The sequence below is a fragment of the Stenella coeruleoalba genome (genome assembly GCF_951394435.1).
Source record: "Stenella coeruleoalba genome assembly, chromosome: 1".
NCBI lineage: Eukaryota > Metazoa > Chordata > Mammalia > Artiodactyla > Delphinidae > Stenella > Stenella coeruleoalba.
Window position 1 is genome coordinate 182,861,282 of NC_137169.1, and position 21,767 is coordinate 182,883,048.

Below are 21,767 nucleotides of genomic sequence, written 5' to 3' on the forward strand. Positions count from 1 at the left end.
TCTCTTGATGAGGCTGGTTGAACTGACCCCTCCATCAATGGACCAGTCTAAAGGGGCAAGAATCTTCCCACATTTCACATATGGTTTGATTACCTCTGTCCTAAGAGAACAATCTACTATCGGGGTATGAAAAACATGATTAGAAAACACTATGCCATTATGTTACTCTGTCAAAAAGCCATGTTTCACACCTCTCCAAGTAAAAAGAAACTTCAAAAAAGTCCCAAATAAAATAATCCTAATAATGCATGCTCTCGTTAAAATTGGATACCTTTTGTCTGTTTCTTCATTGAGGTGAAGAATGTTGCCTGGATTCCTTCCATTTAAAAACTTGAAGTCAGATCTGTGGCTGAACTCCAGATCTGATTTTAGCCTTGGGGAAGCAAAGAGGACAAAACTCAAAAGCTCAACTTTCTGGATGGCATGGATGATTCAATGAACTCTTTTTTGTTTCTGAGTCCGTTGGCCAGGAGACCTGGATATGATAGGGCTTCAATTCCTCAGGCGGGATAGAATCTGGGGCATTGCTCATAAGGTCATGCCCCTGGAAAGATTTGGGGAAGGCTATGACATCTCTGATGCTTGGCGCTCCAGTGACAAGGCACATCAGTCTGTCTAACCCTGTAAAATACAAAGTTAATAGATGAGAATGTAACCTAAGGTTGGGGGTGACTTAATTTTTCTATAAAGGTTGTAGAAAACTTTTAAGTAAGAACCTTTAATAAGTTGCAGCTAAGCATAGTTCCCTGCCTTTTTAGAGAACTTTTGTTTGTATGAGAGGTTTCTTTTATCTCATTCCAGAAAAGTGCTCAGGACTAATATTCACATGCTACTGGGATTAATAGTCACAGCAATTAATGAGTCCTGAGCAAGGGCTTACTGAAGGTTGAACAAAATTAAGTGCTGTGCAGGGGACTCCAAAAACACAGAAGGAAGTCCCTATTGTTGAGAGCCTACAATCTAGGTAAGCTACCTAGAACTTCTCACATTCTTCCTTGTTTGATAAAACAAGCAGTGTGAGCAACCAAGGCCATCAGAAAGGCACTGGCTCTCATTAGTTATCTATTTTATACATAGTAGTGTATATATGTCAATCCCAGTCTCCCAATTCATCCCACCCTCCCCTTCCCCCTTGGTATCCATACGTTTGTTCTCTACGTCTGTGTCTGTATTTCTGCCTTGCAAATAAGTTCATCTGTATCATTTTTCTAGTTTCCACATAAGAACCTACTGTACAGCACAGGGAACTCTACTCAATGCTCTGTGGTAATCTAAATAGAAAGGAAATCCAAAAAAGAGGAGATATATGTATATACATAGCTGATTCACTTTGCTGTATAGCAGAAACGAACACAACATTGTAAAGCAACTATACTCCAATAAAAGTTAATTAAAAAAAAAAAGGCACTGGCATATTCCTACTTTCGCACAAGCTGAATACTGTGGAGCAGTACTTTTCACACTCTTATGAATTTGTCTGTGAGCCTCCAGGGATTTGAGCAATGTTGACTTAAGACTGTAGTTTCATTCTATTAAAAATCTTTCAAATGCAAATTATCAGTTAAGTTTTATCTTTATTAATGGTTAAATATATTTTTAAAGTATATCATCAGGGAATTCCCTGGTGGTCCAGTGGTTAGGACTCGGTGCTTTCACTGCTGAGGGCCCGGGTTCAATCCCTGGTTGGGGAACTAAGATCCTACAAGCCACATGGTGTGGCCAAAAAAAAAAAAAAGTCATCAAAATGAAAAACACCAAATTAAATTCTTTAGAACCCTTGGGCTCACCCCCTACCCTCTTTACTCCTCCACTCCCCCTAACCTCACCCTTTCCCCATAAGCTGAGCGTCCAAATTTGACACTTAGAGCTACAGAATTAAATACAGAATTAAATTTAGCTTGTAAAAGGACAGATTGTTTACCTATGGCAATTCCTCCATGAGGGGGCGCCCCATAATCTAAAGCCTGGAGCAGATGGGAGAGCAATTTCACGTCTTCCTGAAATTCAAAAGATAATTCAATTTAAATACACACTGAGGGTCCACTAGGTGCCACACAATACAATTAGTTGCTAAGGGGAAAATAAAAGTTGAGTTAAAAAAGTACCTTAAGAGGTTTACAGTTTAGCAAGAGAATATGACAAGTCACTGATACTACAACATGCAGGGAAATGCCTGGGGCTCAGTAAATGCAGCTATTATTATGCTGGTAATGCAGACAGGGTAAGACCAATTAAGGACATGGAGATGTGGCCTCAGAAAGGTAGGATGAAAGAAGGAACAGGATCTGTCAGAGGGACCAAGAGGAGAGAACGTTATTAGAAGGACAACAATGCTGATGCTGCCAGAAGGTAGGATGGCGTGTGGGCCAACAACAGACCGCTGGATTTGGTGACTGTGCAAGTTACTTTTGTGAGGCAATGCCTGTAGAAATGTTGAAAATGTGTCTGAAATGGTTCCCTAACCAGTCTACAGATCACAATCAAGTGGCAAGCTTTTAAGAAACAAATGCCCAAGCTTCACATCTAGAGCTTTTTATTTAATTGGTCTGGTAAGGAGCAGTGAGTGTATTTTTTGTTTGTTTTTAATGCTTTCCAGGTGATTCTGTTCTAATGTGCAGAAGGGCTGAGAAACACTGGTGGGTAGGGAAGAAGTGGAAGCAATGTATTCTCACTGACATTTTGAGAAGCTTGAAAGGAATGAAAAAAATAGGCTGGGAAACACTAGGGGCTTTGGCTTAAGAGGAGAAAAGTCAAGGGAGTTTGCAATGTTTTTAAAGCTAAAGGGGGAATTTGGTGTAGAGTTCTCCAATCCTATTCTTAGAAATAAAGTTCCTGGGACTTACCTGGTGGCGCAGTGGTTAAGAATCCACCTGCCAATGCAGGGGACATGGGTTTGAGCCCTGGTCCGGGAAGATCCCACATGCCACGGAGCAACTAAGCCCATGTGCCACAACTACTGAGCCTGCGTCTAGAGCTCGCGAGTCACAAATACTGAGCCCATGAGCCACAACTACTGAGCCCGTAAGCCACAACTACTGAAGCCTGCGTGCCTAGAGTCGTGCTCCACAACAAGAGAAGCCATGGCAATGAGAAGCCCGTGCACAGCAACGAAGACCCAACGCAGCCAAAATAAATAAATAAAATAAATAAATTTATAAAAAAAAAAAAGAAATAAAGTTCCTCTATCCCACCTCACCCCTGTTAGTTAATCCCACAAAATGATCTTTTAGGATCAGACTCTTGGACATTTGCCTTCCTAAAATCTATCCTAGCCTCCTAAAGAGTCATCAACAAACTGCAGATTCTTAGGCTTGCATCTATAGAGACTCTTCTTTTGAAAATTCTGACTAACCCACTCTCTGTCATTAAAATCTACCCCCACCTCAAATACTAAGTGACATAAAATCCTTTCAAACCTTTCTCTCTTTCTCTAGCATTATCAACATTTTCAGTCATTTCAGACTGCATCCTTTTTTGAGCAGTGCAGTGGTTAGGAGTTTAGGAGCTTGGGTTCAAGAACCAACCTGCCTGGATTCGAATCCTGGCTCAGCTTCTGTGCTGTGTGACTTTGGGCAAATTAATTCATCTGCCTCAGTTTCTTACCTTTAAAATGAGTAGAATAAAGGTCTTAATTTAAAAAGTAACTGTGAGGGACTTCCCTGGTGGCGCAGTAGTTAAGAATCCACCTGCCAATGCAGGGGACATGGGTTTGAGCCCTGGTCTGGGAAGATCCCACATGCCACGGAGCAACTAAGCCCATGTGCCACAACTACTGAGCCTGCGTCTAGAGCTCGCGAACCACAACTACTGAGCCTGTGCTCTAGAGCCCACGAGCCACAACTACTGAAGCCCACGTGCCTAGAGCCCGTGCTCTGCAACAAGAGAAACCACCGCAACGAGAAAACCGTGCACCGCAGCGAAAAGTAGCCCCCGCTCACCACAACTAGAGAAAGCCCATGCACAGCAACAAAGACCCAGTGCAGCCAAAAATAAATTAAAAAAAAAAAAGTAACTGTGAGGATTAAATGTGTCCATGTGTATAAGGTACCTAGTGCCTGGCATATAGTAGTCACTAAAAAATACATATTATTATTTATTTTTCAAAGTCTAACACTAAAGGTAGAGAAATAAGCAGATACTATTCTATATCTAGTGAATCCTCCATTCATAACAAATTTTAACAAAACAGACAAATATTACAGTTTTTTACAAAGGCCAAGTTAGAAGATGATGTTACCTTTAGTACTGTTGCCAGGATGTAATGCTGTAGCTCTGCATCATGAATTCGGATAGAACCACCTCCTATCTCGCTGCCATTTAAAACCAAGTCATAGTGTTGGCTACGGACCTAGAAGATTCAAAGAGCCTCTATGTTAGAGAAAATCTCTGGTTTTCTGTTCTGTACGTTGAAGACCCTGTAGCTACTTAGATACAATGGTTTAAACCCAGCAATTTCTACTGGGGCTTCTAAAACTGGGTCAGACTATGAAACCTGAAGTTCTTTGCCTTGTTTCCATATTTCCTTTTAACTTGGAAGTATAGATATGTTACCTTTTGGGGCTCAGTGTAAAGATGGTGGATGTCACTGGGGTGGGGAGCAGTAAACGGGTGATGGGCTGTCTCCAGCTCTTCGGGATTTTCCTCCTTGGGAAAGAAGAGGGGGAAATCCACAACCCAAAGGAAAGAGAACAGAGCTGGGTCACGAAGCGCCACTCCTCTTGCTTCTAGAAGGTCAGCACACTCCAGTCGTAATTTTCCCAACAAAGAGCACTGCAAACAGAAGATACGAACGTTGAGCTAACTGCTGTGACAGAGTAGGCAGAAAATGACACAACATGGATTCTAAAGCCAGGCCTTTCTCTGAGAAAGGATTAGCCAATTTACAGATGAGGTGCTCTTAGCCTCTCAGGAGAGAAAGATCTGAGGATGATCTGACTGCGACATGGTTGAGAATCGTCAGACTCAGCCGACTTGGTGAGTATCTGCCAACACAGTGACTGAGAACACAGGTATCAGAGCTTGATTAACCTGGGTCTGTATCTCACTTTGGCGACTGATTAACTTCTCTGCACCTTTTTCCATAGTAAAATGGAGATAGAAATATCTACTCCAAAGACTGTTGTGAAGATCAAGTCAGATAAGCTCTCTAATACGAACCAGCTATTATGATTATTATTTCCTTACTGTTCCTGAAGGGTTGTGGTGAGGAACTGATGAGAGCCTGGAACACACTTAATGTTCAATAATGTTGGCTGTTATTAGACAGACAGTATGGATTAGAGGTTACATTAAGAAGGTGACTTCTGGACCTGGACTTTGTGGGTTAGAAACCTGGCTCCTCTCCTCTACCTCCTAGCTGTGTGAGTGTGAACAAATTCTCAACCTCTGTGCCTCAGTTTTCTTATCTTTTAAAATGGTAACAGTATCAATACTTCTCTCAATAGGGTTGGCATGAGGATTAAGTTAGTTAATATACACCAAGTACTTGCAATAGTTGTGGCCAAACAGAGAGTGCTGTGATAAGTGCTAATGATGACAGGCAGGGCATCCCTGAGAAAGGGCAATTAGTCAGAACAGGAGACATGCCTGCAGACATGCACAGGGTGTCACTCTGTAGCCTATTCCATCTGACACTTAGATATCCACAAAGGGCACCTTCACTGTGACATCTTCAGAATGCTAATGTTATTCCTCGTAAATCTGCTTTCTAGCATTCTCTCAAGGAAGTCCCAATAGAAATTAGAGTGATGCCTTTCTGGGAAGAGAACAGGAGCAGTTTTAGTTCATGCCAGGGGAAAGTTTAATAGCCAAATGAATTTGCAGCAGGATTTTTAATACAAAATCCCAAATTCTTTTTTAAGAAATGCATTGACAATAAAATTTGTAATTAACTGGTGCATCCCCCAGCAAATTTAACAGTACTGGCTTATGGCTGGTATTAAAAACTAATGTTGATAAATGAATTAATTAAAAAAAAAAAGACTGTAGGGAATTCCCTGGTAGTCCAGTGGTTAGGACTCCATGCTTCACTTCCGAGGGCCCAGGTTCAATCCCTGGTCGGGGAACTAAAATCCCACAAGCTGCGTGGTGTGGCCAAAAAAAAAAAAGAAGGGTGTAATATCAAGAAAAGTTGTAATTACATAGCTTTCCTCACTCTACTATTGCAGGGAAAGGTAAGGACAGTGGATTATATTTAGCTTTGTAGCCGAACTCTGAAACTTTTCCTTTGGAAGATATAATGATAAATAGGCACAGTGCAAATATAAATTAGAAGAATGAACTTGATAAAGTACTAATCAGACACTATAAGGATATCATATTATACTGTAGTGTAAGGATGAATATTTATTTATTTATTTATTTTTGGCTGCGCCCCATGGCTTGCAGGATCTTAGTTCCCCAACCAGGAACTGAACCTGGGCCCCGGCAGTGAAAGTGCCGAGTCCTAACCACTGGACTGCCAGGGAATTCCCAAGGATGAATTTTTATCATGTTTGATCTTTACAGTATATTTTCAATATTCATGTTTGAGTTTTATACCACACTTTGTATATTTTATAATGATCTCTAAAGTTAAATCCATTGTTCCATAAGTCTCCTGAAGAATGGTGATTTAGCCAGTGCATGGCAGCCTGCACCACCTCCCAGCTGCTGCTCCTGAGGAAAAAGGGTACTGCCTCAACCAAGTAGGGCCAGGGGTGTCTGCCAGCCCAGTAGCCCTCCAGCAGTCTGATCTGTCCCTCCACATTTTCAGGAATGCATTATGTACAAAAGTTTGGGACAACCAACTTTTCTTAATCTGTAAAACTTCAAAAATGAAAATATTTTTTCACAGTTGTACAACAAATACCAATAGCTCTTTACCTAAGTGGCTTTCCTAGAGCCAGATCTAATCGCTGTGAGCAATGCCAATGTAGGCTGTTAGCTGATGAAAAAAACTCTAGTTTTTATACAGTGCATTTTATTACAGTGCCAAAAGACATAAAAACTCATGCAGAGCAGCTCCAATTTATGAAATTAACAGTCAATTTCAAATATGTACTATACACACAGGAGAAGAGAGGCATCATTCAGCATCAACAGCACAGATGCCAGGAGGTAATGTTGCTTACTGCTTTCTTATGCTCTCCGGCAGTTAGCAGGACCACATCCTCCTCTTGGGTCTCCAACAGTCTGATTAGTCCCAAGCCTTGCTCCTCCATTATGAACTTAGCAACTGGAGAATTCCAGTTGTTATTGGTTTTCAAGAATATAGGTAAGACTTCCTGTGACAAAGAAAAAGACTTATACATTTTTCAAAAAGCAGGGTTGATTTATTTTTCCTGGAGTACAAAGATTTCTGGTTTCCAAAAGAAAATGAACGTACATGAGATTATCTCTATTCCCTCCCTAAAGCCCTTCAAAACGATACTAAAGGAATCTAAAAATTAATCTCACCAAATGAAAAAAAAAAAAAAAAAGGAATGAAGGGTGAGAAGGGATATCAGAGCGAAGAGATTTCTGAAAATTTTTGGCAGGTTGCAGGCGAGTGGAATAGGAATGACCAAAGCAGCAAGATGCAGGAAGCTCTGGCCTAGAGAACAATGGAGCAGCTTGAGCACAGGAAGGAAATGAAAATATGACTATTTTTAAAGTTAGTGATTCCAAAATGGCTGAGGTAATTTATACTTCCAGTGACAGTGTAAGAATGCCCATTCCCTGCTCCTCCTCCATATTTTGGTGCTACTGTTCACCAAGCCAAGAACACAAAGTGTATCTGTCAAAGGAAAGGTATACTCATAATTCTAAAAAGGGTATGGGAAGAACAATGAATACTGTCTTTCTTTCATACCTGCCATGCTTTCATTTAAACCTTGGGCACATGGGGCTCTATTTAATTTTCCCAACTGCATTAAAGTACCAGTGTTTATTTTAAAAGGCTATGGTTGGACTTTCACATTCTGATTAATGGTGAATTCAACTAAGTTTAAGTTTTGGAGTTATACCCAGGGGAAAGATTAACTTTAAAAATAAAAAGAAGAAAAGTAGAATGATCTGAAATAACAAGCCCCTCAAAACTAATGATAGCATAAGAGCTCAAGCAATTAACAGTTAAAAATATAGAATCCCTAAAAGAAAGGAAAAAACCTGCTCCTTACCTGATTAAAATGGTCAGCTGCAAATTTTCTAATGGACTCAATGTCTTTCCTTTTTAAGTATTTCTGATGAAAGAAAAAGTAAACTCATCAGTATGACACTTAGCTTCACAAACATGTTTATGAAATGAAATGGGAAACAAGTATTTTGTGTTTTTCCATCACAATAATAAGATTCAATAAAGATTTAATTTCTGTTGTCAAATGACAAATTTTTTTTTTTTTTTTTTTTTGCGGTACGCGGGCCTTTCACTGTTGTGACCTCTCCCATTGCAGAGCACAGGCTCCAGCCCATGCAGGCTCAGCGGCCATGGCTCACGGGTCTGGCCGCTCCGCGGCATGTGGGATCTTCCCGGACCGGGGCACGAACCCGTGTCCCCTGCATCGGCAGGCAGACTCTCAACCACTGCGCCACCAGGGAAGCCCTCAAATGACAAAATTTTAAGGCTTGTTACAGGGTGTATTTTTTTTTTCTAATTATGCAGGTCTTATTGGAAATAGCTGTGAATGTATTCCACAGAAGACTGTGTATCTATAATATGTTCAAAATGAATCTTTGCAACTGAATTGTGAAGGATCAGTAAAATCAATAAGAGGATTCAGAATTTGATTATTTCAAGTCTCTTAAAATTCTTTATATCTTTTCTAAATTATCTCAATGTGTTTCTAAGTGAGACATTATGGCTATCATCATCACTAATATTCATGGAGCACTTAATTAGCTATGGGAGATATAAAAAAGGTGAAAACATGGTTCATGACCCTGCAGTCCTTATAATCTACTTGGGAAAGAATTGGACATACTCCAATTGGGGTAAATAATAATAACAAGCAATATATGTTATACCGAGCTTACCCAAACACATTCAATATTTCTGGACCAGAATACAGACACCAAATTACTTTCCACTGAACATATGAAGTGAAAAAAAAAGTAATGAGACTGAATTCTTCTCCCCATTTTAAATATACTAATATGCTATGTATCCAACTGAATCGCCTTTCAAAACAGTAATCTTATTCAAAATACTTTTAGAATTCTTCTTAAATTATTTTCAAAGCAGGTTTACTAACTACAGAAAATAGACATGCCCCATTACTTAAGAGTCCATGCTTACCCAACCCAACCCAACCATTCTTTCTGTCTCCTACCCTCATTTCCCTTCCTTTTGCTTTTCATAGCTCCACCTCCTTTCTCTTCCCATTATTAATGCAATAGACCCCAGAGCGTCAGAAGACCAAGAACCAACACGCAAGGGCTATGCTGGAGCTGATATGGGGCTGGGAGCTGTTGGACAAACTGAGGCTGGAGACAGAATAGGAATACTATTTTATACTCATCACTGGTGGAAATAAACCCAAATGAAGTACAGGAGAACTTTACAGCATTATTTAAAAGGAAAAATAGAAGCTCTAGATCTCGAAAGTGTAAACTCATATTCATAAAGTTTTATCATTTTCTACTTATAGTTTTAGAGACACTATTAGACTTTATATGAAAAATGCATTTTTATTTAAAGAGAATTTTTCTTTCTAAAGTTTAAATGTACCAATTTTGAACATATTTACTTCCCAAATATACATTTTAAAGAAAATATAGAATTGTGCTCCACTTACTTCTCCTTCAGGGATACATATGGCTTTGATGGTTCCTTGGGGTTTACTAAGCGCATCTTGAAGAAATCCAACCTCTGTGTTTCTGAACATATCACTGATATCTACAATCTGGAAAGTGGATAACAGAAAAAGGTAATTAAACGTGAAGTAATGTTTATCTCAAAACCTTTTTTATTTTTATTTTCAAAACCTTTTTTAAAAAACTAAATTTATTTATTTATTTTTAGCCGCATTTGGCTCTTCGTCGCTGCACGCGGGCTCTCTCTAGTTGCGGCGAGCAGGGGCTACTCTTCATTGTGGTGCATGGGCTTCTCATTGCGGTGGCTTCTCTTGTGGCTCGCGGGCTCTAGAGTGCTGGTTCAGTAGTTGTGGCTTGCGGGCTCTTGAGTGCAGGCTCAGCTGTGGTGCACAGGCTTAGTTGCTCCGCGTCATGTGGGATCTTCCCAGACCAGGGATCGAACCTGTGTCCCCTGCATTGGCAGGTGGATTCCCAACCACCGCGCCGCCAGGGAAGTCCCTCAAAACCTTTTACAAACAATATTTTAAAGAGGAAAGTAGATCTTGTTAATGTTTATAGAGCGCATTCATAGAGTGTTTACCATGGGCTGGGCACCATGACAAGTGTTAATGTACTAATTATTCATTAGTAATAATTCATTTCATCTGCACAACAAGAGTATGAGGCAGGCCCTCTTATTATCCCCATTTAATAGATGAGAAAACCAAGGCACAGAGAAAGAAATGACTTGCCCAAGATAACACAGCTAGTAAGTGGCAGAGCCAGAATTTAACTTAAGTAGTCTGACTTAAGAACCACCATTTCATATTACAAGAGAAGAAACATGGAGTAGTCAAGCTGGCTGCTGTAAATAGGCTTTTTTGTGTGCTATGTTTTTTTCATTCTGAGAATTGAGCACTGCCTATTCGTGGACCAAGCAGAACTCAGTTTCTAAGGAATCTGCACTGAGAACTGAGATATAGAAATGTCACCAGCTTACAGTGATGAAGGGCTGTTGCTGTCTAAGAGCAAATAATAAGAGGCCTGCTAAGGAAAGCTGCTCTGTGTAAGTTCTACTGTACCCTTAGTTAAATATGTGTAGATCTTAACAATGTGAATAAACGTTTCCATATGTTTGAGCTCTTTATAGACCAGGGAAAAAGAATAAATAACTCTTAATCATTTGCCTTCCAAGTGCCATTTTAGCTTAAGAAAAATTCAAGAGGAAAGAACAGGTTTTTTGTTTTTTTCCTTTCAAGTTACCATTCATATCCATGTAACTAATAACTTGTCAGTAATAAAAACGTTATAGCAAGAACGTTGCTCTTGGAAATGAATCTTGGAACACAGTAGATAGAGAAAAGGTACTGTAATGCTAACATGCTATTATTCTCTCCTGCTGTAGCTGGGTAACAACAAAAGTAACAAGCTAAGGTAACAACAAAAAATATGATATAACAGTGTGTGTGACTGGTTGTAAACATCAAAGTAGTTCAAAAGACTATAGGACTATTCGAGGGCAGAGTCTTGGAAAAGTGAAGAAAAGTACCTTCATCCCAAAGCGAGTGTCAGGTTTATCAGTTCCATAGCTGGCCAACGCCTCAGCAAAAGTCATAGAAGGAAAAGGAACCACCACAGGATCTCTGTCACTGGGCCATGAATACTGGAGCAAACCCTCAATTAGACTCTGGATGCCAGTCTGTTCTACAAAGGACATCTCTATGTCAATCTGAAACCAAAACAACATATGGAAACTAATTTGAAGAGCCACAATATTAGTATATACATACATATTTATATATTTCTCTTGTTTCAAATTACCATTGGATTCTGTTCTTAATACATGGGGAAGCAGGTTAAATATTACTGTACATCTAATGCTTTACATACATCAAACTGTTAGTTCCCACAACTATCTCATGGCTTAAGGCTCAGAGAGGCTAAGTGACTTGCCTGATGATGTACAGTTACATTACATTTGATCTTAGGTTTGTCCAACTCCAAATCTTATGGTTTTTGTGCTGATTACTGATTTCTGTACCATACTAATTAATATATCATACAGAAACTAAATCATAATAGTTTTGATGACGCTGACCAGATAAATAGATTAAATACCAACATACAGAATTGTCTGTTTTAGTGCACAAGAGATTTTTTTTTTTTTTTTGCGGTACGCGGGCCTCTCACTGTTGTGGCCTCTCCCGTGCGGAGCACAGGCTCCGGACGCACAGGTTCAGCGGCCATGGCTCACGGGCCCAGCCGCTCCGCGGCATGTGGGATCTTCCCGGACCGGGGCACAAACCCGTGTCCCCTGCATCAGCAGGCGGACTCTCAACCACTGCGCCACCAGGGAAGCCCACAAGAGATTTTTTTAAAGAACTTTGTCATATCATGACCATTAAAACACTGTAGGAATCTGTCATTCCTTAGTTTATGACCATATTCTTTATAAATGGATCAAAAATTAAATAACTAATGCCTCAACTGTAGGTTAGTTTAATTAAATATCTGATAGATAAAATGTAATGAGAAATATATATAATTTCTATCCTGGTTTTGACATTCTTGGCTGTAGCAAGGCTGAATCAGTAAGAGATGAGTGAATATAACTTAGTACCTGAGTAAATTCGGGCTGTCTGTCTGGTCTTGATCCTTCATCTCGATAACATCGGGCAACCTGAAAATATCTACAAATGGAAAATAGTGTTAATTGAGTCAGGATTCTAGAAACACACACACACTTTCCCCCAAAAGTTCCTGGCAATGCAGGGTACAAAATAATAATGATACTAAAAGGGCATAAGAGATTTTAAAATTCTTTATGATGCGCTAATCTAGTCAGATACATAGTTGACCCATGAGAAGTTAACTGCTCAATATATTGTCTTACAAATATACAATGGCACCTTTGGATATTCATATATTAGACTGACATGCAAGGCAGTCCATGCTTCTTTATACACACTTTTTTGCTTCAGCCAAACTGAAATACTCACTGCTCCATGAATACACTTGAGCTTTCCTGTGCTATGCCATTCCAACTCTCATCTTCATCTGCTGAAATGCAGCTCTGTCCCAGAAGGCCTAGTTCCCAAAGTTTTTAATGATATTTCCCAAAACAATATAATTTCAAACTTCTTAATACAACTAATTTGCAACGCTCAACATACTTATTTTTGGTTTACATCACAGTTGATTTTAATATCCTATTTTGTCTTACTAGATTCATTAGCTCCTTGAGAGCAAAACCTATTCTTTTTTGTTTTTAACCCCCTACCCCATCTACTAGCATAGAGCTTTGTACACGATGGTCACCCAATAAATCTTTACATAATGACTACACATTTTTAGGGTATTTTACAAGTATTTTCCAAACTCTCATACATTTTCAAACCTTCTTTTAAGAGATTAGACAATTTTGTGTTTCCTTTTCCCCTTTCTTCCCCCTCTTTTCCTTTTCTGACCAGTACTATCATAAAGAAAGCTCACCTGTCTAAACCACCAACCATCAGAAGCTGCTTAAACTGCTGAGGACTCTGAGGGAGAGAATAAAACTTTCCAGGTTCCCTGGATGGTATTACAAACTCTTTTGCACCCTTTGAATGAGAGAGAGGGAGAGCAGAGATATTATTAAAAAGCAAATTCAAGAACTGGCAGAAGTCAATACTTCAGTTCATCAATGAAATCAACTAAAGAGCAAGGTTCCCACAATGACAGATCATTTCTTGCTCATCCTTTAGTCCCCAAAAGGCTTGCACATAGTAGGCTTTAAATATTTGTATACAGCAAGTATTAAATGTATGCTTGTTGAAATGAATGCCCAATCCTGTTACTAGCTAAAAAGGATTTTGTGCGTCAATTCCTATTCAAGTAATTCCTAACTGCTTTTCTAAATTTAAACTATAATTTTATAAGTCCAGAGACTGTATAAATATCAGTGTTTGAAAATGTCAGTTCTTAATGAACAATGGATTTATTTTTATTTATTTATTTTTCAATGGATTTATTTTTAATGAACCAATTCATTATTGATTTGTAGCTATAAACCTCAATAGAAAGAAAATGATGTAGGATTAAAGGATTCTGACTAAAAGTACTGACCCATATAATTTGCTCAACTCTTAAAATACCTAGTTACTGTGAACATCCTAAGGCAGTAAAATAAATAAAAGAAATAGAACTAAGGGAATATAAAAGCAAGTGGTCCAGTTTCATAACTAACAGGACATTATTAGTAGGCTGATTTAAGGAATATACATACCCCTGGAGTCCTTTTAAATAATGTTGGTGTTTCTATATCCACAAACCCTAAAAAGAGAGAAATATCGGAATTTAATAGATGGGAATTTACCAAATATGATGTCTACAATACAGTCCAACAAATCTGAGGCTACCCTTTAATTAGGAATTTTGACTGAAATAAGCTATGAAGCATATTGATTCTGGTTTCTACAAACCCAAGAGGGAAGCTGAAGATTTTCATAAAATCCTATTCTGTTCATAAAGCTGGTAATTTTGTAATGAAATAATTCTGTTTGATAGATTCTGTGTACTGAACTGTTATGGTTTTCCTTGTGTTCTGCTAGTGTAGCAAAAATAACACAAATATAGTAGGAAAAAACCCAGGACTGACTGAAGAGTCTAGTTTCATTCACATGACATTTTTGAGCTCCCAACAAATGATGTACAAGCATGATAAAGAATTAAGAAAACTTACAGATAACAACCAAAGGGCTGGTCCACCTTCAACAGTGATGGTAAATACTTAGACAACATTAACAGGCACTATCACCTTTAAAAGGCTGTATTTATGACCCAGTAGGGAACTAAATTATGTTTTATGTTACTAAATTATGTTCTAGGATAAAACACATGGAAATTACTGTTTCTTCCCTTACCATGTAGATTACAGAGATATTCCCGCATTTTCATGACCATCTGGGACCTCAGTCGCAGGTTATACTGCATTTGGACACCACGCAAATCTAAGTAGCGATACCGCAAACGAAGAGCCTCTGTTTTCTAAACAAATTTAAAGATTTTTATGTTTAAATATTTTTCAAATATTAAAAAGATATTAACTTTAGATACAGATTGTGAATTTTTAAGAACTTTAGCTCTATCTTTAGCTTCCACCATTTGTGCACACACACCACCATCCTTAATTCCTATGACTTCTAGGCTTGTTACTAGCATAGATTTTACATTTTTCCGTGAACCACACTTCATTGACTGAAATTTGCCTACCTTACTAAACATTTATTCATTCTTTTTTTTCCGCCTTTTTTCTTTTTGACCATGTGGCTTGCGGGGTCTCAGTTCCCCGGCCAGGGATTGAACCCGGGCCATGGCCATGAAAGCCTGGAATCCTAACCACTAGGCCACTAGGCCACCAGGGAACTCCCTACCCATTCATTTTTAAGCCTGGAGTTTAATCCTGAAAAAAAAAATGTAAAGATTTCAAAGATCATTAGAAAATATATACCAGGGCCAAAAACAGCCACGACTTTATGACCTGGATGGGACGACAAGTTTAAGAAATGCAAGCGAACAGCAGACGAATCTCTACAGCTGTACTAGTAGGAACACAGTGATAAGGTCTGCTTATTTTCAAGGCTGGAATTCTCTGCATCCCTCCTGTGCTGACAACCTTTTCCCCTGGAATAGTTTATTTCTTTGATACTAGAAATAGAAATAGAAGAACTACCTGTCATTTCTCTTTCTAAAAGCTTAGAGCTGGTGGAAAACTGCATATTTCCTTTTTTTCCCCACAACAAGGTCAACTCTGTAATTATACTGCTTTTTCTAATTAAAATATTAAGTACTGGGAACTCAATTGTAAGACTAAGTGGCCATGCAATTAAAAAAATCCTTTATAGATTAGTTTATAAATTAGGTATATATAAGTCTACAACTGTAGACAGTTGTGATAAAGCTGAAAATTAGCTGGGCTTACATATCCAGTGTTGTCTAGCTTCCTCAAAGAACATCCTAAATTACAGTAATCATATTTATATGCCTTATAAACATTTTATCACTGTTAGAGGCTTAAACTTAATATATGCAGGATCTCCTATGCCATGTGGCCATTTCTAAGGTAAACATAAATTTCCTCTCAAAATGTAAAACCATAGCAACAAAATGGAACAAAATAACACCTAAGTCTCAAAGACAACCTTGTTTCCAGCTGTCTGAAAAAACATTCTAGGTGTTCAGGAGCTGCAACAGCTTAAAGAACTGTTGATATTTAAGAACAGTTCACCAGGAAATTGTAAAACTAACAGAATAATTCATGATATAGCTATAACACGCTTAATTTTGTAGAAGTTAAACTTTTTCTTTAAAAAACTCTGAAAACACTTTACTGGTTATCAACATTTTCTAGATACTCTATTTTATTAGTAACAGAGGACGGCACCTTCACGAAGTCCTTAATTTCAAAGGGCAGCTTCTTGCAGGAATTCAGAAGTTTAGCTGTTTTAACTTTGATTTCAATCTCACCTGTTGGCATTTTCTTAGAGAGAAAGAGAGAAAAGACCTATTTTAAAAATCACTCATCAGGACATGTACACAGTGAATATTTATAAAACACAAGCATTTATTTACATATGTAAAACACGGGGTGCTTATAGTGTATAGTCTAAAACATAAATGTCTGTGTACGACTTTGACATTCTTATGTATATCTGTGGTTGATGAGCTCATTACCAAATGTCTTAACATGCATATTTACATAGGTGTTTACGTTTGCAGTGAAGATTTTAAAATCTGTAGGTTCATTTGTAGAACCTGCAGAGCTTTAGTGCTGGATATCTAATAGATACTCAGTCGCTGTTGCCTGAATGTGTTGACAGACAGTGCCCATGTACACAGGTAAAATTTAAATAGACAGTTTCTAAATTACTAACTGGATTCTCTTGTCCTGGAGGTCGAGAAATTACTGTGCCAGACACTTGCACCACAGATTCCATGGGGGCTTCACATAAAATCTTCTTCACAGAAGCAGCCGACTACAGAATAAGAGGGGAAAATAGTTCCAACAAATAAATGAACTTAAAGGACTCTGCAGCAACTGTAGATTATGGCTTAGAAAAATGTTAATACTCATAGCTTAATTGCAATAAATACTGGGGCTTCTCTTAATGACTTTATTAAAGAATTTGGTAAACTGCATCCCCATTTTGACTCCATATAATACAGCAAGTAAAACTATTAGTTAAGAATTAAAATTTTTTTTCCTTAAAGGAAAATAAGGAGAAGAATGATTAATGCAAACAATTCCCACATACTTTAAAGGCAACTGTCTCCAGGATTAGCCTTAGGGTCAGTTAAATCCAAGAGCAATAATGGAGTCCAAAGTGAAGGAGTTCTCCTGGGTTAGCTATGCTCATCTCTGCATCCTGATCCCTGAAAGATAACCCATGGCTCTTTACTTACTTCAAACATTAAAAGCAGAGTAAATCTTATTTTTCTCAGGTGTACAAACATTTGTAAATATTACCAAAATAGAAACCAGTGACGTTCAGCAACATGATGAGAGTACTTTATTTTATCTGAATTTAATGGTAATTATTTTTTGAGCAGGTAGTACCTTCACATGGCTCAAATTCAAAGAGTATAAACAGATCTACAGTGAAAAGTCTCTCTCCAGCTCCTTAATTCCCCTCCCCAGAGATACCCAATGTTATGTGTCCTTCCAGGGACAGTTCATAACATACACACACATACACATGCCCTTTTTAGTACAGATAATATCACTCTACATGCTCTTCTGTATCCTGTTTTTATATCTAACAATATACCTTGGATTTTTTCCCATATTAGTACATAATAAGCTTCTTCAGTCTTTTCCATAGCTGTAAGGATGTACATTATTTTTTACACCAGTCTCTTATTGGGGAACATCTAGATTGTTCTTTCTTTTTCAAAAAAATTATTTATTTATTTATTTATTTATTTTTGGCTGTGTTGGGTCTTTGTTGCTGCACGCGGGCTTTCTCTAGTTGCGGCGAGCGGGGGCTACTCTTCGTTGCAATGCACGGGCTTCTCATTGCAGTGGCTTCTCTCATTGTGGAGTACGGGCTCCAGGTGCGCGGGCTTCAGTAGTTGCGGCACACGGGCTCTCAGTAGTTGTGGCTCATGGGCTCTAGAGCACAGGCTCAGTAGTTGTGGCACACGAGCTTAGTTGCTCCGCAGCATGTGGGATTTTCCCGGACCAGGGATCGAACCCGTGTCCCTTGCATTGGCAGGCAGATTCTCAACTACTGCGCCACTGGAGAAGCCCTAGATTGTTCTTTCGATTAAAAATATTTCAGCAGTGAATAACCTTGTATTTGTGTCATTTTGCATCTATGTAAGTCTACGTGTAAGATAGCTTTAAGATCATTGACTACAAGTGGAATGAATGGTTCAAAGGATATATGCATTTATAATTTTGATATTGCCATCCATAGAGCTAGTGCCAAGTTATACTCCCTCCAGGAATGTATGAGCACTTGTTTCCCCAAACACAGTGTGTTCTCAATCCAGTGCATAAAAAATAACAATTCTGTGTAGCTTTAATTCATATTTCTCTGCCTATGAGTGAAGTTCGGCATATTTTCATATGTCTACAGACATATAGAAAAATAGCCATTTATATTTTTTTTCTGTAAATTTTATGTTCATATTCAGCACTGGTATTTTTTTTTAAAATTTTAATTGATTTGTAGTAGCCTTTTAGATATTAGAGAAATTAGCCCTTTGTCTGTGACATGAATTGCACATAGTTTTTCGCAGTTTGTCATCTGTCTTAATGTGGCTTATGGTAGTTTTAATTTTCATTAACAATAAACTTTTTTTTTTTTTTTTTTTTTTCGCGATACTAGGGCCTCTCACTGTTGTGGCCTCTCCCGTTGCAGAGCACAGGCTTCGGACGCGCAGGCTCAGCAGCCATGGCTCACAGGCCCAGCCTCTCCACGGCATGTGGGATCTTCCCGGATCGGGGCACAAACCCGTGTCCCCTGCATCGGCAGGCGGACTCTCAACCACTGCACCACCAGGGAAGCCCATAACAATAAACTTCTTAATTTGAAACCTCAAACATACTTATCCAACATGCTTCATTTATTCTAACCACAGCATCAAAGAGGCTTGGAGATAACAGGAGGAAACTTCTATTACCTCATCCTGAGGAATGATAACTTGAACAAGCCCATGGAAATCTCTTAGGACCAGGAAGATGTTTTGCCTGATTAATGAAGAAAGTGAACATATTAGGATAAAATCTTTGAGACCAAAATTTAAGCAGGCAAAACAAATAAAAAACCCATGCAATTTCACATGTTGCTTTTTTATAATAATATGCATTCATAGTTATATTTGTGTAATTATCTTGTAGCTTATTAATGAAAAAACTTTTTCGTTTACAATTTCAACTTTTAGTAGCTATATGTACAGCTTACTAATGCTATCCAGATGGCTTATTAATGAAAAGGCAGATTTTAAAACTTAAAAAATTTTATTGGCTTAAGTCTTTATAAGAAATTTGAATTAAAATTGGAAACTTTCCATATATTAAAATCCAAAGGTAAGATTTTAGCATATTAGAGACATCTGATTGGTCATTTTTTAAAATACGGCAATATAAAATCTCTTATTTTCCTAAAAATAAGATGTAATCTAAAATTTTCTAGAAGAGGTCCAGTACTAACTTAATACCTCTATAAGCCATCAAAAGGTCCCCCAAATCCCAATATTTTAGCATTCAACCAACATTTCTCATACAGTTCTTAGTACCAAGAAGAGGTACAGAAAGCCTCCTCAGATTTTCCTTCAGGAGATAAAATTCACCAAATGTATGGGTCAAATATCCACCCATTTGGGACATATTCTTTAGGAAAATCACTCAATCTATGTATTTTGGATCTCTTCATTGTGAATTAATGTTCCATTCAGGTATGTTCTGGAATATAGAGATGAACAACAACAATAATATGTCCTCTAACATTAAGGAATCATTGTTCATGTTTTTAGACTTTTTCTCTACCTAAATTTAGCAAAAACTATGCTTTTTTATGCTGTGGAAGCTTACCAGCTTACCCAATTACTGGTCCTAGGCACTCTTCAATCTTAGTAAACCTAGGGACATTTCTGTCCCTTGGTGGATCACACTTATTATACCGTTCAACAGATGTTACTGGTACTTACTGGGAGTGACACTATTTGAGTCTTTCAAAACAAAAATAAAACTGAAAATTCAATGACTTCTGAGACTCCTACAGGAGTTGCAAAGCTTTTATGCTTCTGACTGGTTAAAAATTAATAGCAGTTTAAAATTGCCTTAGGAAAACCACCATCATGCATACGTAAAACACCTGCCTCTATCTACCTTCGGTACTGAATCCATCCACACAAGGTGACTTCTTGGCCTAAGTGAGAAGAACGCAACTCTCCACACGTGTTGGTCCGGGCAACAAAACTACTGAGTTCTTAAAGAAACGAAAAAAAGTAAGATTAAAAATATATCATTTGCACATTGTTTGAGGATAGACTCTCAAATCATACCATCTTTTTTCATATCAATGGATGAAATTTATACAGTTGAAGAATGTAATCAATCACTATTAAATTTACCTGCAAATGTGTCAAAAGCCATGTGAATAACTATCTTAATGTAAATTTTTGCCTTGTGTTAAGAATATAAATATTTTTGATCACCCAGCATCTGCATTAACCTAAAACGCACTGTTCTTAATAGTGCACATTTCTTCCACAAATGAAATAGGATCTTGGGAATTTCATAAATCTGACGGTGCAGTAACTGGTTGTAGTATGAATATAGAGTGAAATAGTCACTTGTACATTTGAAAACTCTATTTAAAGTATTCTCAAGTATGAAAGAATTTTTTAGACTTCTTATTCAGAGCATGAGCTTAATGAATAGCCTATTCATGTGGTTACTTTTCTGCTCTTTTTAAATTCCAGGGAGAAAACTACATTATAAGAAATGAAGAAGGTGAATGATGTGCTTCTACACATAAAGCTATGCAGTCGAGACTAGGGGAAAAATGGAATAAGCACTCTTGCTGCTGAGAAAAGGAGGAAGGGCTGGGCTGTTCAGAGGACAAACCTCTTCACTACATTCACCTGGAATTCTCCTCTGTGAACTCAGTACCAGACTTCGGGAGAAAGAACCCCAGATCAGCTGTGTGGTCCTTCTAGTGGGTCTGGATAAACCCCTGTACAGCCGACTTAACCAACAGAACATGTTAGAGCCGCAGGATGGCGAGACGCTCAGGAATCTCACGCAGCAGGTGTTGGATGGCGGTCAAAAGTCAGTTTTGGAAATACACACAAATCCCTTAAAATGTTAGGAGTTCCCACTCTCTTATATTTAAGCCCTTGTCCGCTGAACATTCAAGAGCTCGTGTCGGCAAACTAGATAAATCTGCAGTCTTTGGGGCCTTTGGGGAAGTTGGGTAGGGGAAGGGCCTTTTAAAATCTTTGTCCCCTCTCAACGCATCCGTTTCACTTCTATTAACAAACAAAGCTTCGGCCTGAAGTGACAAGCGTACGATTCCATAGAGCAGCCAAGGCGGGACACCGCGGCCACGCAGAGGCAACACGGGGCCGGTCAGCAGGCGCACGCCCTTCCCATCCTTCCACGCTTCCTCGAAGGTTCCCGCGGGCAGAACCGGAAAACAGGGAGGAAAATCAGCCCCGCGTTTCAAATCTCCCAAACCTGGTGGCCGACCTTGGGTCTTCAGAAGGAGGAATGAAAGCAAATCCAAAATGTTTCTAAGGCCCGAAACCACACACAGATCGCCGCTGGGAGCCAAGCTGTCCTTTACCCACCCCACGAACAACCAAGATTACGGTGGAGGGAGTCAACCAATCAGAACAGAGGGAGTGCCGCCATCTTTACTACGGGCGGAAGTTTGAAGGACCGCTGAGCACCGGTAGAAAAGCGCGGAAGATGAACACCCCGCGATTAGGAAAGTAGACGTTAATGGTTAGAGCGCTCCCGTGCCCTC

The 21,767-nt window shown here is 38.7% G+C and overlaps 1 protein-coding gene across 2 annotated transcripts; it reads right to left on the reverse strand.

Moving 5' to 3' along the window:
• Positions 1–126: 126 nt before the first annotated feature.
• On the reverse strand, positions 127–21,583 carry DARS2 (aspartyl-tRNA synthetase 2, mitochondrial). Of its 2 annotated transcripts, XM_079930005.1 has the most exons (17): positions 20,881–21,583; positions 20,123–20,222; positions 18,916–18,982; positions 16,662–16,763; positions 16,172–16,267; positions 14,652–14,775; positions 14,015–14,061; positions 13,243–13,349; positions 12,371–12,440; positions 11,300–11,479; positions 9,753–9,860; positions 8,139–8,201; positions 7,113–7,265; positions 4,552–4,770; positions 4,238–4,348; positions 1,922–1,997; positions 127–621 (listed from the first exon to the last, which is right to left on the reverse strand). In XM_079930005.1, the coding sequence occupies exons 1-17, from the start codon at positions 20,999–21,001 to the stop codon at positions 407–409; spliced, it is 1,959 nt and encodes a 652-aa protein (XP_079786131.1). In that variant the 5' UTR covers positions 21,002–21,583; the 3' UTR covers positions 127–406. The 2 variants fall into 2 exon arrangements, with proteins under 2 accessions (XP_079786131.1, XP_079786132.1); XM_079930006.1 differs by lacking the exons at positions 127–621; positions 1,922–1,997; positions 4,238–4,348; positions 4,552–4,770 and adding an exon at positions 5,123–5,755.
• Between the last annotated feature and the right edge of the window lie 184 nt (positions 21,584–21,767).